Source organism: Hemitrygon akajei, chromosome 3 (assembly GCF_048418815.1).
Source record: "Hemitrygon akajei chromosome 3, sHemAka1.3, whole genome shotgun sequence".
NCBI lineage: Eukaryota > Metazoa > Chordata > Chondrichthyes > Myliobatiformes > Dasyatidae > Hemitrygon > Hemitrygon akajei.
In genome coordinates, this window is record NC_133126.1 from 143,153,723 (window position 1) to 143,170,877 (window position 17,155).

A 17,155-nucleotide genomic window follows, 5' to 3' on the forward strand; every position below is an offset into this window, starting at 1 on the left:
ACATTCAGTGCAAGATAACATGACTTCTCAGACAGTATATCACATGATAAATGGCTCAGCATGGGAAAATTCTAGGCCATGAATTTGGATCTATTTTCTTTACAAGACAATTTTTTTTGGACCAAGGTGCCAAATTACTTTTTGGCCATTTTAAAAGGTTACTTTCATTAAAGTTTATGAACTTTTCCCTGTTCATTTGCTTCACTTGATGCATGAAAATATTAAATTACAAAAATATTCTTCTGCAAATTTGTCTAATCGTCACATACCTAAACAACACAATTTGTTGACTGTATTGTACTGTTGAAAAATCTAGCTGTTTAAAAAAAATTAAGTTCATCCCTTTTGACAAGTAGGAATTTGTCAACTGGATTTGGGGAAACAATAGATGAAGATGTTGATATGAGAGGGCATGGTTTTAAAATTGAAAGGGACAGTTTAAGGAGATTAATGAGAAATTTTTTTTTAGATGAGTTCCTGGAAGTGGTGTCAGCAGATAAAAGAAATTTAGACAGGCACATGAATAAGCAGAGAATGGAGGAATATAAACCACATACAGGCAGATAGGTTTAGATTAAATATTTTAAATAGCATCATGATTGGCAGAGACATTGTGGGCTGAAGCCACTGATCCTGTGTTCTACTGTTCAAAGTTCAAATTCTTAACAGTTGTATATTTTAATCATGAAATTTGACCTTGAGCACCAGCCCTTCATTACTTATCAAATTGAAGTTCCAAAACTGGGCAGAGAACTCAAGGTGTCTATTGTAGTTTTAAGGAATACTCTTGTATTATAGTATTCGGAATACTATTAGTATTCAGAATACTAAGTATTGGGATATCATGAACTTGTTTCTGATACTTCATTGTAAAACTGGAATAACTCATTGAATAATTATCCATTGACCAGCGTCTTCATCACATTAACAAATTTAACTCCTTAAAGATTCTGAAATACTATATTTCCAGCAATTCTGATTGGTTGAATTGTATATATTGCTCAGCTTTGCAACCTGTTGACTTTTGTTTGGAATTAGGCTTGCAGGATTTATCAAACGACACTCACTTTCCAGTTCTTCTTTGGCCTTCAAGAGAAAGCTAGAAAGGTATGAGGAAATAAGTGAAGAAGTTTTTTTTAAGAAGATGACCTACATAAATCTCTAATGCATTTATATGCATACTGAAAAGATGAATTACTTTAAATAATTTACTGCAGTCTTTTATAGTTCTACTGCCAAGCTGTAATGCAGCTATTTCAGAGTTTATGACCTTAGTTTGCTTTCCAAAATCCAGGAAAATATTTGGCTCATGAAACATATTTGAATTATATAATTTAAAAGAAAGATGTTTTTGTTTCATTTCTATAATTACTACATGATCGGATATTGTGGAGATAAACATGTACTGGCATTTTTATGTATGTGTTCAATACCAGTCAAAAACTGTGCTACACAGCCTAAGCCCACCTTTCAGCATTTTGTCCATAGACCTGAAGCTTGACTATTCCCGTATATATGCAAATACCTTTTAAATGTAATGGAGATTTCTGTCTCAACTAGCGTTTCAGGCAATGTGTTCCAGATCCTTATTATCTACTCTGAAAACCATCACTTCCCTTTGTTTCCTTTCAGTTACTCAGTTTTGAACCTAATTTGCCATTATCCATATATCTGCTCTTGGCTTTTAATTTGTTGATCAACCTTCCACACTTCAATCCATGTAAACTACATCAAATGCACTGCTGTCATGGACTACCCATATCAGTCCCTCGAAACATTCAGTCAAGTCGGTTAGATGTGAAGTTCCCTTAATAAGTTCATGCATACTGTCTGTAATTAATATGTATTCTTAAGTGATTGCTTGTAATATTCCTTAGCATTGATGATAATTATTTTCCCACCATAGAAGTTGAAGTAATTGATCTGTGAGTACTCTGTTATTTTTTTAGTTTTTGACCATGGTAGAAATCTCTGTCTTTTCTCTGGCAGTGTTCATGTAGCCAGACTAAGTTGAAAAATGAAGGTCACATTGTCTCCAGTTTTATTCCTTACTTCAAAGGCCTGGGATATATTTCATCCTGGCATAGTAATTCATCCATTTTCAAGTATCTCACACCCTTTAATATTTTTTTCACTAAGTTTATCTAATATTTAAAATTCTTCCTTAACTACAGGGTTCCAATGTCTCCACTTTTCAGAAATGAAGAACTTTGCTCACATCTTCTTTCTCCACATGTTATCTTCTTGGTCCAAAATAGACCCATTCTGTCCGCAGCTGTCCTTATGCTCTTTCTGTAGAATGAAACACCATTGGATTTTATTTAATTTTATTCTATTCATTTTTGAGGAGGGTGTTGTTAGCTAGACCTGCATTTATGACCCACTTAAATCACTGTTGAGAAAGTAGTGGTGATCCACCTTTATTAATAGCTTTTTGTCTCTCTGATGTTAGTCCCACAATGCCAGGGAATTGGAACTAATTCAGACATCCGTGTTGGATGGTATGGATAAATTTGGCTGAAGGACCTATTTTTATACTGTATAACCCTATGACCCTAATCCTGATGGGTTAGAATTTCAGGCGTTAGGCCCACCACCAGTGAAGGAACAGTGCTATACTTTCAAGGCAGGTTGGTGTGTAACCTGTAGGGGAATCTGTGAATGCTGTTGCTTTCAGATGATACTTGCCTTTTCTGGTTGTAGAGTTGGCGGATATGGGAGGTGTTGTTGCTGCTATCCGCATTAGTTACTGAAGTGCATTTTGATAATGCTAAGATGCAACAGTGATGATTGGAATAAATGTGTAATACGTAAGATATTAAACCAATCAAGCAGAATGCCTTGTCCTGGATTGTGTTGAAATTATTGAGCTCTCTTGGAGCTGCATCCATTCGTTCAGGTTGAGAGTGCTCCTTCATGCTTCTGACTTCTGTGATGTAATTGGTACAAAAGCTTTGGGATATCAGCTGGGAATTACTCACTGAAATCCACAGCATAATTTCCCTTTAAGCAATGTACTTTTAAATTAACTTAATGATCTGCAGCTTTCACGATCTTATGAAGACACTACGGACTTAATTCTCAAGCAAGGAGGTATGGCTCCTTTAAGCCATGGCCAAAAGTAGGTTGGGCGAGGGGGGTTGTCCAAGTCAAGCTGAAAGGCAGAGGTGTGAGGCCACCTCTAACCAGCACCTTGTTAGCAAATGTGTAGTCACTGGAGAATAAAATTGAGGACCTGAGGGCAAGATTGCTGTATGGAGGGAAATGAAAGATTGTTATGTTCAGTATGTGACCAAGATGTGACTTAGTTCCAGCACACCAGAATCAGCAATCAACCCTGAAGTCTTCTTGATTCCATGGATGGACTGAAATGCTGATTTGGAAAAGGCAAAAAGTGGGGGTGTGTGTTTCATTTCAACTCTGTGGTGCTCTGATGTGGCAATTTTGTCAAACTTGTGTTCCCCTGACCTTCAGTACCTAATGGTCAAATGCCAATAATTCTTCTCCATAATCCTGACCACAGTTTGCATTCCACCAGTGGCCAACTAGAATCAGGCACTTGAGATACTGCTTGATGTCGTCTCCAAACAAAAAACAGGCTATCCTGACGCATTTCAAATCAGAGTCGGGACTTCATATTTGAAGGCACATTTGAAAGAAACCCTGCCCGTTTGAAGGAAACCCTGCCTAATTGCCCAATTACCTTTCAGCATATAACCTGTAGTACCAGAGGTTCCAACATACTGGATCACTGTTACACTAAGGGAATGCCTCTCGTTCCACGTCCGGAGCGTATTTCAGTAAATCTATCACTTGGCTATCCTTCTCCCTGCATACAGGGCAAGGGTAAAGAGCAAAGCTCCAGAGATGAGGACACAAAGAGGTGGTCACGGCAGGCAGAGGAGTAACTATGGGATTACTTTGAATCAGTGGACTGGGCCGTGTTCAAGGACTCAGCTGTGGGTCTAATTGAACACCATGATTGTCATGGAATTTATTGAAACAGGTGTAGATGAGTGATGCCCCAACCAGAAGCCCTGGATGAACCATGAGATTGGCAATCTGCTGAGGGCCAGGTCAAAGATGTTCATGTCTGGTGACTAAGAAAGTTAAGAGGTCCAGGTACAATCTCCAGGAATGCCATCTGATGGGTGAAGTAGCAATTCCAGATGAAACTTAAAACAATGAAGGATGCTTGACAGTTGTGGCAGGGCTTGAATGCTATCACCTCTTGTAAAGTAAAATCAAGCCACATAGGCAACAACAGGGCTTTGCTTCCAGATGAGCTTAATACCTTCTTTGCTTGCTTTGACCATCAAAACATGGAGGAATCATCATGAACACCTGTAGCCCCCAACGATCCGGATATTTCAGTCTCAGGCCGATGTGCGAACGGCCTTCAGGCAGGTGAACCCACGAAAAGTATTTGGCTCATACAGGGTACCTGGTCAAGTACTGAAGACCTGTGCCGATCAATTGGCTCAAGCATTCACTGAGATCTTTAACCTCACGCTTTGACAGTCTGAGTTACACACTTCTTCAAGCAGACTCACTTACACCAGTGCCTAAGAAGAACATGGTAACCTGCCTCAATGACTATTGTCCAGTAGCACCTATATCCACTGTGATGACGTTCTTTGAGAAGTTGGTGATGAAACATATCAACTGCTGAGAAGCGACTTGAATCTGCACCGATTTGCTAACTGGCAGAAAAGATTCTCAACAGATGCCATCTCATTTGCTCTTCACTCAATCCTCCAACATCTGAGCAGCAAAGCTGCATTCATTAAGGTGCTCTTTATCAACTATAACTTGGCATTCAATTCCTCACTTACATACACCAGTCAGTTCAGATTGGCAACAACATCTCCACAATCTCCATCAGCACAGGTGCACCACAAGCCTTGTGTTTTGTCCCTTCCTCTTCTTGCTTTACACTTGTGACTGTGTGGCTGAGCACAGCTCTGATGCCATATTAAAGTTTGCTGATGATAACACTGTTTGTAGGCTGAATCCAAGTTGGTGATAAATCAGCACGTAGGAGAGAGATTAAATATCAAACTGAGTGGCACCGCAGCAACAACCTCTACCTCAATGTCAGCATAACCAAGGAGCTGATTATTGACTTTAGAAGGAGGAAACCAGAGGTCCATGAGCCAGTTCTTAGGAGAGGATCAGAGATGGAGAGGGGCAGGAACTTGAAATTCCTTAGTGTTTTCATATCAGAGCACCTGTTGTGGGCTCAGAATGCAATTGCAATTAAGAAACAAGCACGGAAGGGCCTCCAGTTCCTTAGGAGTTTGCAAAGATTCAGCATGCCATCTAAAACTTTGACAAACTTCTATAGATGTGTGGTGGAGAGCATATTGATTAGTTGCATCATGGCCTTGAATGGAAAATCCTACTGAAAGTAGTGGATACAACCTAGTTCATCAAGGGTTAAAACCTTCCCCACCATTGAGCACATCTGCATGAAGGATTGTTACAGGAAAGCAGCACCCATTATCAATGACCACCACCCAGGTCATGCTCTCTTCTCACTGCTGTCATCAGGAAAAATGTAGAGGAGCCTCCGGGCTCACACTACCAGGTTCACACTACCAGGTTCAGGAACAATTATTACCCCTCAACCATCAGGCTGTTGAACCAAAGGAGATAACTTTTCACAATCATAATTGATATGTTTCCACAACCTATGGATTCAAGGACTCTTCCTCTCATGTTCTCAATGTTTATTTATTACTATAATTTCTTTCCTTTTGTATTTGCACAGCTTGTTGTCTTTTGCACACTGGTTGAACACCCTGATTGGTGCAGTCTTCTATTGACTCTATTATGGTTATTATTCTGTGATGGATTTATTGAATATGCCTACAAGAAAATGAATCTCAGTATTGTATATGGTGAAACATATGTACGTTGATAAATTTACTTTGAACTTGCCACAGGATATCCAGCTGTTTTGTAACTCTGGTACTTATGTGGTTGGTCCTGTTGAGTTTTTGATCAGTGTTCATCCCATGATGTTGATGGTGGGGTAAACAGTGATGGTGATGCTGTTTGGTGGATTGATCCACTCTTGTTGGAGATTTTAATTTCTCAATTTAGTAAAATTGAGGCGTTCTTTCTTTCATGTTGTTGTGTTTGGCTTTTGACAGACAAAAAAATGTATTTAAAGAAAACCAAAATGCATTTATTGCTTCCGCAGAGTGCATTTATTACTTCAGTTCCATTAAGTGGACTGCAAAATCCTATACAGTGCCATGTAAAGTTTTCATTTTTTGGGGGGGATTTTGTTTTTTTAAGTTTCTTCGCCTTCAGAAATTATTATACTTGGATGGTCCTTGGGGAAAATTGTAAGTGTATGTCTTGGGATTATTTTCATGTATCTTGAAATTTGATTCAGTTGTTTCACAAACCTCTGGAATGTATGTTTTACATTAAGTTATCAAATAACATACTACTAAATTTGTGATATATTTACTTTTAAATCCTATATTGCCAAGTATTAAAACTTACAATTCCCTGCTTCAAAGCAAAATATGGATATCGTGATCTAATAACAAAATATGTTGGCATTACTGTTACTCTTATTTTGTAGACTGCATTATTCTATGGTTTCAATTTAGGGTTAACATTAGTAAACAGATACTGGGGTGAGTATTGGCTTTATTGAGAAGCTGATATTTAGGATTTTTTTTTCTTTTACAGGGATTCTGTGAACATCAAAGTAGGGTTAGAACATCTGGTAAGTTTCATGATTATCTCTTCAATATTTGCATCATCTTTTGATATCTGTATTCTAAATGAACACTTTTGAACAAGCTTTGAATACCTAGCACTCTGAAAGGAGACAATTTCCCAAAGGAGCAGCCTTACTTTTCTTATGTGCAAGGCACTCACACTTTCATTAATCTCTGTATTCCAAGGGAATTATTTTTTTTTGTTCTAAATTATATCTTTTTGATGTAAAGATGAAATAAAGTACACTGAAACCCACTGTGGAGGAGGGAACTTGTGAATGTAGAAAAGATGACTGTATGTTTCTTCTCACAAAAGGAAGATTAGTAATGAATCTTCTGCAGATACAATAGCTGAGATTAATATATATTTAAAGTCTTCTTTAGCATTCTAATGCATTTAACCACAATATTCCATGGTATACTAGGTAATTTCTGCTGCACTTGAAGACATATTCCCATTTGTAGTCAAATCCCCATGAATTTATTTTTGGTCAGTGCAATGATGTGCTACATTTCTGAGGAGCTGATGCCCATAATCCAAAGACTAAGAAAAGCATTCCCAATCTTTAGTCTTGATTCATATAAATTATATGAGTATCACTCTGATTTTAAGATTACAATAGCAGTAGACTGAGTATATGATGCACTAAATACAGATTTTTAAAAAGGTTTTGTATCACTTTTTACTGTGGAATTAACTATTTTTTCTACATTTTGAATCAAAGAGCCCATTTGAATTGGCACATCTAGACTGCCAAATGGCTAGAGATGCAAACATTTTGTGAGCAAGTGAGAAATAGTCAGACATGCCACAGTATTAATGAGTCATGGAATGTTGTGATGTAAGCAAATTAGGTGCCACCCTTTCTTCGCTGGCACCATGATATAAAGTTCAAGTTCAAACCCCGAAACTTCAGCACAAGTTCTAGGCTAATGTTCTCTGCCAATGGACTGTTGTATCCCTGGCGATCCTTTCTCTTGGATGTAGAAGTCCCTATGGAATGATTTGGAATTGTAACCTACATTTTCTTTCAGTCAACAGCAGTAAAATAGAAATGCAGTCTTTAAAATAAGATGGTACAAAATAAATCTGATTCCCACAGTTATCTTGACTTTACTTCTTCCCAGCTTGCCTCCTGTAAAAATGCTATTTTGTGTGGTTCTTTCATCTCAGCTCATTTGTTCCCAGGATTAGGCCTTATTTTTCATGTCATCAGAGGAGTTCACTTTCTTCAAAGAACAAGGCTTCCCTTCCTCTGCTCTCAGCCGCATCTCCTCCATTTCCTGAACATCCACGCTCACTCTGTCTTCCTGCTGCCTGAGCAGTGAATAGAGTTCCTCTTGTCCTTACCTGCCATCCCGTAAGCCTCTACATCCAATACATCATTCTCCGCAACTTCTGCCATCTCCAAAGGGACCCTACTACCAAACATAACTTTACCTACCCTCCTCATTCTGCATTCTGCAGGGATCATTCCCTCATGAATCCTTTGTCCAGTTATCCTTCCCCACTAATCTTCCTCCTGGCACTTATCGCTGCAAGTGGCCAAAATGCTGTACCTGCCCATTCACCTCCCTTGCCTCCATTCAGGACCTCAGAAGGTCCTTCCAGGTGAGGCAGCACTTCATCTGTGAATCTGTTGGGGTTGTCAACTGTATCCGATACTTCCAATGTGGGCTTTTCTACTCAGAAGAAGATTTTAAGCCCTATTCTATTTCACCCTAAAGACCACTCCAAGTGTTTTAGTATCTTTTGCTTCAAATGGTTATCACCTGTATATATCTTTGACCACTCCCTCTGGTTGTTCAGTTCTAATGTAATTTGGCAGAAGAGTTGTTTTATTTCACTGCTGATTACATGTTGATCTAAAGAGGGTAATTCTATTGTTAAACCTTTTTTGACCAGATGTATGTAGGTTGCCAATTCTCTCGAGAACCTTTCTCTGTTTGTAATGTATTCTTACATCATTCATGCTCCAACTATATTTTATGCCAATTCATTAAAATTTGCTCATGTATTACATGTTGTGCTTTGGATTGTCTTGCTGTTCAGTTCATGGTTTTAGTGATTAACATGTCATGTGATGGTATTCAACTCATTCAGAATGCTGCTGCCAAGTTTTTAACTAAAACCAGGATGAAGGAACATAACACAACCATCCCAGTTACTCTTCATTAGCTTCCTGTATCTCTTTAGACTACTTTTAATGGTCTCTTACTTGTTTTTAAACCTCTCAATTGTCTGTGACCAGAGTACATCACAGAATCTTTCAGTTTATAATCCTGCTTGAGCGCTCAAGTCTTCCTCCACCGGTCTCTTAAATTTAAACGGTCTTTCCCAAAAGTTAATTGGCAGGTCAGCTTTTTTGAACTAAGCTCCGAAATTATGCATCTCAATATCTGAAACTATAGAGGATGCAGGTTTAGTTGACACTTTTAACTCAATAACTAGCTTTTAACTCAATAACTAAATAGCTAAAAACCTATCTATTTAAGCTTGCTTTTAACTAACATATTTTTTCTCTTATTTTCATAAATGCACTTCTCATTGTAAAGTACTTTGAACATCATTTGCATGAAAATAACTCACTATAAATTGTTATTTTTATTATTAAAAGATTTACAAACTACAAAGGATTTCTAAACACTGGTACGATTCTTATGAAGTAAAAGAACATTACCAATAAGTTGCAGATGAACTGGTCGGTCGTGGCAAAAACCTAAAGCTGAGGAATTAATTCTAGTTCTTCTTTCTGTTACCCCGCCTTTCTGTCATCTTCCTTACCATTCCTAACCATCCCCAATGCATTCTAATATTTGTACTGCTTTGCTTCTGGTTGATGTTATTTGCATGTGGGGTTTCATCAGATATCTTGCCGGTGTTTAAATTAATTCATACAGATGGTCTAGAAGCTTCTGGGTACGGAGATTCCAGACACTCAAAATTAGTGCTGACTCTTAGGTACACAAATATCCCAGCTATTGATTGATTGCACATATGATCATGTTTGATGTAGTAGGTGACAAATTAAGCCCTGTCTGGAACCTTCCCTGATCTATATCACAACGATGCAAATAATTTAGCTGTATTTGCCTGGTTTGATTTAGACCAATTACCATAACCCCATTGTCTTGCATTTAGCTGATGCAGAGCAAGAAGTCTCATGGCTACTTCACTTTGCAAACCGTATTTCTTAGCAGCCAGCCTCCTGTTGTGGGCCAGCAGCCTGTGCTCTGTAACACTGCAATTTGTAAAACTGTGCTTTTAACTTCAACCTGATTGCTGCTTGCAATTTACATTAGCAATTGAAGACTCGTTCTTGTTTACAAAAACAAACTTTGTTAGAAGTTGAACTTTGTCACAAACAACTCTGACTCATTGGAAATGTCATGCTGCTGCACAAGAAAGCTAGGTTAGCAATAAGCCTCATGGGACCTGGAAAGTGAATATCCATCACAAACAGCAATAGATAAATGAAATCAAATTTACTCAAAATGGAATTTCTTGGAAAGATGGCGGAAAAAAAGAAGTAATCTTCCCAGCGAGTTGAGAATAAAAGCTGCATTTTGAGAAAATGCTAGTTAATCTCCTTTGCATTTGTATATAGAAACCAAGTATACTTTTCAAATAAAATGTGGTTTAATTAGGAATGTTCACATAATGATTTTAGCTAATAAAGGGTGGAAGGCAATTTCATAAATCGTCTTAAAAACGAGTTCGGCAGGTTCTTGAAGGTTGTGGACAAATTGTATAATGAAACAAGTACTTTTCAAAATGTTAGCAAAAGCTTGATGGCCAGAATAGCCTCATGCTAGAAATTTCAATGACAATTTGTTGTTAATTAAAAGTGATCTAGGTATGTGAATGTGTTCTAATTTCATATACTATGTGTATGAGCACATTGAGTTTTTAAATGTTATACTTTTGATTAAACAAATGGAATAGCAAACATGGTGTAAAAATGAAAGATGCAAAATAAAACTGGTGGCCCGTTGTATTTGTTTGCAAGCATGTTAATAAGTTTTCAAGCGGCCTTTTAAACGATGCAAGGCCTTGGCCCAAAATGTTGTCCATGCCTATGCTTCCACAGGTATGGCTGTTACCACTTAAATTGTGAATTCTTGCTGCAGCTGGAGTTTGAAAATTTTCTTAGAAAATATTTTACTGGTGCTTTAACGTGATGAATGTCATGTAATGCTCTGGTTTTGGTCAACATGTGTCTGATTTTTCTCTTTTTGCATGCTCTGTGTTCTTGATAACCTAGCTAAGGTGAGGTATTCATTGTCTGGTGAGCCAAGAATAAAGAACTTTCACACTGCTGCAATATGTAGATGGATGATGTGTTTTATATATATAATTTTGGAACATTTTATAAATATATATTGGTAGATTGTTGAGCAAGCTGTACCTCTTAGTTTCTTAAAAATATTCCAAGTTTCAGGTGAACTGATGATCGTTGTAGTGCTGTGACAAATGCTCATTGTGTGCTGATCGTTTGGATTGATAATTTGGAGAATATGTGTTCATTTGTTAAATTATTTACAGTGTTGTCTCCCAAAATGGCAAATGCAAGTTAGGAATTGTTAAATGTGGTAATACAAACTAAAAAGCATTTTACTGCAAAAACAAGTACTGATACTTAATGATGCATGTGGAAAAATTGGCTAAAGTTAGCAGCTTCAAAAGGGTGTAAAAAAAAATGAACTCCCAATACCCAGCAGAATCATGAGGAATTAATACTGCGAAAAAGAAATCTGAATCCAAGGGTTCAATCATATGTTCATTTGTGAAGTAGTGCATATTCATTGAAAGAAAGGTAGTATTCAGCATTTATTTTATCTTGCCTATACTATTGTTGAGAGAAAGCACAGCAACTTCAAATTCAAATAGCATAAAGCAATCAGATTATATTTTGAAGGTGTCATAAATGGAATTTAAGGACATAAAAGGAATGATTTACAATGTGTGGCATGGCAATGCAGTCAAAGTTTTCTGCTGCAAAGGCTTCTTATTTCAGAATGAAAGTAAGACTGCAAATATGCAGAAATAATCTCTATTGTATGAACTCGTAATTCTGCAACAATACAGTGCTCAATATAGTGTTAGAATTTATGACATTTCCATCAAATTTTATACAAGTATTTTCCTTCCGTGGATGTTACAGCTTTTGATGTAAAACCATGGGAATAATATTTTATCTTTTTGAACTGCTGCAAGAACCACTTTGACACTTACTATAGTTATGTTTCACATTGACAATGAGTCATATTGAGAAAGAATGGTTGCTTTCGGGACTTGGTCATCCCAAAAGTGTAATCATATAGAAAAGAAGTAGTAAAGTGCTTTCTCTGTCTTTTCCTACTTCCAGTCAGATTTTTTTTTGTGTAGATTTAAAACATCACAATATTGACATTTGTATAACAGGGAAAAGCTTGGACTTCCATCACCTGCAGGAATGCATTTAAATTTGTGGATAATGCCCCATATTGCTCATAAGAAACGGGATGGAAGAAATATAGGATAGGGTAGTGGTTGCCAACCCGTCGATCGCAATTGACTGGTCGATCTTTGAGACTTTCCCAGTAGATCCCGGAAAATAATGAAAAATAAATACACAAATACTGTTGAGAGATTGTTTCCGGGTTGCGGGGTTTTAGTTCCGTTCCTTCTGCCCAGTGCGCATGCGTGTAGCTCCCCCCGCACTACACAGTGTACTTCAGTGTTCCCCAACCACTGGGCCGCGAGGAAACGGTATGAGTCAGCTGCACCTTTCCTCGTTCCATGTCACGCCCACTGTTGAACTTGAACCCACGCGAGGTCATCAGTTGCCTAAATGCCGTGATACCCTCGCGTGGTCGGCAGGAAGTGCCGTTGCTACCAGCCTGGAGTGTGGACAGATGGGCACCGCCTCTGAACCTGTTTAGCACACCGAATGTTCGCGGGGAGCCCAGTGCTAAAATATTCGCAGACGACCTAATTCGGGCTCAGGGTTTCGTATGTAGCAGAGCAGCTACCTCGCTGCGATCTACTGAAACAAACTTTTATCGGCCGATAGATCCTACAAGGGGGGCGGGCATGGGCCCTGTCACACTCCTCGGTCAGTCGGTCGCTCTCTCCGGACTGCAACTGCAGCGGCCCCGGTATGGGAACCTCTGGCCCTGACCTTGTCCTCTCACCCCAGTCACGACCAGCCGCACCTGGCCAAGGCGTCTGGCGGCAGGCGGGAAGCTGAAGTTCGGGTGGGGAGGCTGTCTAATGAGGCAATGAAGCCCTCAAAGCTGCTTTGGTACCCTGAGTCCAAGCACCCTGCACTTAAAGACAAACCCATTACGCTTTGTGAGTGGAAAAAACATGAGCAAGCCAGACAGAAACTAAGTGCCGAGAGCTGCATAAACTGAATTGCGGAATAGACTGGACATAAGGAACCTGCTTTGAGTATCGCTGTATTCCTGTTGTTTTTAATGCCCACCCACCCCCTTCAGCCGGCCCGCAAGAATATTGTCAATATTAAACTGGTCCGCGATGCAAAAGAGGGTGGTGACCCCTGGTGTTTATACATAATTTCTACTTCCAGGTTGCAGGGTTTTACTTCCGGTCTTTTCTGACCCCGGTGTGCATGCGTGTAACTAATCGATCTGGGGTCGATCTTGCCTTTCACTAAGGCTGAGGTAGGGGATCTTGGGCTTAAAAAGGTTGGTGACCATTAGGTTAGGGTATAGGGCAGCTCAGTAGCATAAGGAGTGGCAACGTAGTGTAACGATTAGTGTGGCAGCAATTGGAAAAAGTGTTCAATTTGCGCTGCTGTCTGCAAGGAGTTTGCATGTTCTCCCTGTGACCACACGAGTTTATTCTAGGTGCTCCAGTTCCCCTCTCATTCCTAAAGACACATGGGTCAGGGTAGGTAAGCTAATGGGCATACAATGTTGGCGCCAGAAGCATTGCAAGACTTGAGGTCTACCCCTAGCACATCTTTATAATGTGTTGGTCATCAGTGCATACAACACATTGCCCTGTATGATTTGAAATACCCGTGACAAATAAAGCTAATCTTTTGTCTTCTATTTTAAATTCCTCCAAAGCATACTTTGCACACCTGGTGTGTACCTCCGTGAGTCACGTGTCCCACTTGTTAAATGGAAGCCTTTGTAGATCAGATTATTTAAAATTATAGAAATGTGATTAATAAAAAAAGTATTCATCCCATTGTTTAAAAAATGGGACAACCTCAAATTCTGGACCACATCCTCTACGCTCACCTCCCACCCATGCCTACATCCCCCCGCCCAAAGAAATATAACAGAGCAGGATAGAGCATAAATGAAGTATGACGGGTACTGAGGACTGAATGCAGCAGAAAGCCTATTGGAGTATTAAAGTGCATTAGAGAAACTAAAAGGGGAAGTTAGGAAAGCAAGCATAGCCCATGAAAAAATACTTGGCATTTCACATCTAACCTTTTGGCCTTATGCCAAAGAAAGCAACTTCATTAAATTTGAATAGGGTTATTGACCTTGACTGGGAACTTTTAATAAAAATTATTCTATTTGATTCCAATTTTAAAAGTAATTCTTACATGAAGACTGTTTAAAGTATTTATTTTATTTTTGCAATTAATTACCTTTAAGCAGTTTATAACAAGTGTCTGATCATTAGGTGAGTTCCAGGGTCGGGATCCCAAGATCCACTGCTTGAGGCTTGCAGACCACAAGCAGTAACAAGAATGGTGAACTAGCGTGATAAAATCATGATAAAAACTTTTAAGTTTGATAAATTTGTGAAGGGAAAGAGGATAACTATGTGAAAATTAATCTTATGAGAAACTAAAGCAATAGTCTGGGTATAGAGGTGGAAGGTGTGTAACATTTGAATAAATAATTCATTTTTTGATTTTGCGGAAAAATGGATGATACAAGTATTCAGATTAAGTAGGACAAATGTGAAATGTTGGAAATGATAGATATTGAGGGAGAGGTTTTACTGTCAAGTTTAGAAGTTGGTAGGTAAGACTGAGTCCCAGTTTCTTGAAAGAACCCAGGGAGAAGAGCTCAGACTCTGGCAAGCATTTTCCAGTATTTTTGGTAATAGCTGTCTCTCCAGATGGCTAGAAGGATGCTAATTTATTGTTGACTAAAAGGTCAATAATATTTTTGGCTGACAGGTACAACAGGGGCTTAATGAACCCCATCTATGCCGTAGATATTTATAATTTAATTAAAATAGGTCTCATTTTGAAAGTTGTTTCAGAATGAGGATCAGAATTAGGTTTAATATCACTGGCGTATGTTGTAAAAATTTGTTGTATTATAGCAGCAGTACAGTGAAATGCAAAACAAGAAAAAACTAAATTACAACAGAAAATATACTTAATAATTAACTTAAATAAGTTGTTCAAAAAGAGAACAAAAAAAAAGCTTGGTGCTTATGAGTTTTCAGCAGGCCAGGCAGCATTTATGTTAAAGACTACAGTCGACATTTTGGGCCGAGACCCTTCAGCAGGACCTCAGGAGGGTTCTGATGAAGGGTCTCATCCCGAAACGTCAACTTTACTCTTTTCCATAGATTCTGCCTGGCTTTCTGAGTTCCTCCAGCATTTTGTGTGTGTGAGCCTTGGATTTCCAGCATCTGGAGATTTTTTCTTTATATATGGGTTCATTGTCCACTCAGAACTCTGATGACAGAGGGGTCAGAAGCTGTTCCTAAAACATTATGTCTGAATATGATTGCGCCTATTGACTCACTTTCAAGGATCCTACAACTCATTTTATAAATCTTCGAGCAGTGCAGGCTCGAAGGGCCGAATGGTCTACTTCTGCACCTATTGTCTATTGTCTAAATCTATTATTTGGTTTTGAATTGCACAGTTTGTCTTCTGTTGCACTTGGTTGTCAGTCTGCGTGTGTAACCTTTTCATTGACTCCATTGTAATTGTTTGTATCTACTGTGAATGCCCACAAGAAAATGAATCTCAGAGTGGACTTTGAAATTTTCTGAGTGGCCTGTGATGTTGTCATTTCAACTATGCTCCTCCTTCAGACTCTTAACAGAGCACCTACTTCCTGCAGTTTCTCAGCATCTACTGCACAGAAAAATTTGCATGTTGAACCTATGCAATGTTTTGTGCTGGGCCATTTCAATTACTTCATTTACTTTGATGGGAAGGATTAACTCAAAATGAAAGAGGTAAGTTTGAGCTGCTATAGAAATTTTCTTGAGTTCATTCAATTAACTGTTATGTTTCAGTTGCTTGATAAACATTCAATCTGTGACAGAAGGGTGAAACTGGATGTGTGGCTTACTTAACTTGTTATTTGGACCTTACTACTTAAAGCCAAGATGCTAGGAAAATCTATTTCAGACAAGCACAAGCCTTCAAGGTGGCAATACAATCAGAAAATGCTGGAAATTCACAGCAAGTTAGGCAGAATTTGTGAAAAGAAAAACAGTTGAAGTTTCAGGCTTTTGACAACTAGAACCAGGCTTGATGAATGAGTAAATGTTTCTATTAATTCAACAAATAGTTTGACTCTGTCCTTCTATCGATGCAAATGACTTACTGAGGATTCCTTGCATTTTGTGTTTTTCTTTCAGATTTTTGATTTTCCTAGCATGCAGGAAGGTAGCATGGTCTTCCCAGTAACCCATATGTACAAAAGAATATTTGGGAGATAGGATGGATTTGCCAGATGCTGAAGGGCTGCAGATATCTCCTACCCAGTGGAACTCAATTTGTGATGCATTTTTGACTTGCGTACTATTTAGGTTGCAAACAGTTCACAGGAATGGAACTCTTGTGCTCTGACACAACTCAGTTTTTAGATTACTTAAGAAAATGGCTGTGTGGACCTCTGCATATTTATAAGTTTTGTTTGCAAACTGCTAACACAATGAATTAAGTTTTTAATTTAATGGGAAAGAAATTATTTTGAAACATAGAATAGCGTAGCATAGCACAGGCAATTTGGCCGATACTGTTGTGTCCACCTTTAACTGACTGCAAGATGAATCGAACCTTTCTCTCCAATCCAGCTCTCCATTTTTTTTCCTTCCATATGCCTATTTAAGAGACATTGAAATATCCTGAATGTACTTGCCTCTAGCACCATCCCTGTAGTGCATTTCATGCACCCAGCACTCTGTGTAAAAGTTCCTATGGCCTAGATTTTGGAGTTGTAATGGTAGCTAAACTTTGACCTCCATCTGAGATATCACTTGTACTTTGTCCATTGTGTAAATTCCAGTTTCCTATGGTCTGTTCTTTTCTCTGGTGGAATCAAAGAAATCAACTGAAAACTAATTTTATGACAGAATATCAAAAAATGCTTTATAGTATGCTTTATAAGTGACCTTTTCCTGCTGTTTTAATCCATAATTAACACACTTTTGGGACATAACAAATATTTTTAATGTACAG

General features: G+C 38.4%; 1 protein-coding gene across 2 annotated transcripts in view; it reads left to right on the forward strand.

Annotated features, from left to right (window-relative positions):
- The window catches only part of rsrc1 (arginine/serine-rich coiled-coil 1), a 384,446-nt gene that overhangs the window by 161,649 nt on the left and 205,642 nt on the right, over positions 1-17,155 (forward strand). For both annotated transcript variants that reach the window (XM_073040974.1, XM_073040975.1), the window contains exon 5: positions 6,712-6,748. In XM_073040974.1, coding sequence (XP_072897075.1) covers positions 6,712-6,748 — 37 coding nt within the window. The remainder of the gene's footprint in view (positions 1-6,711; positions 6,749-17,155) is intronic.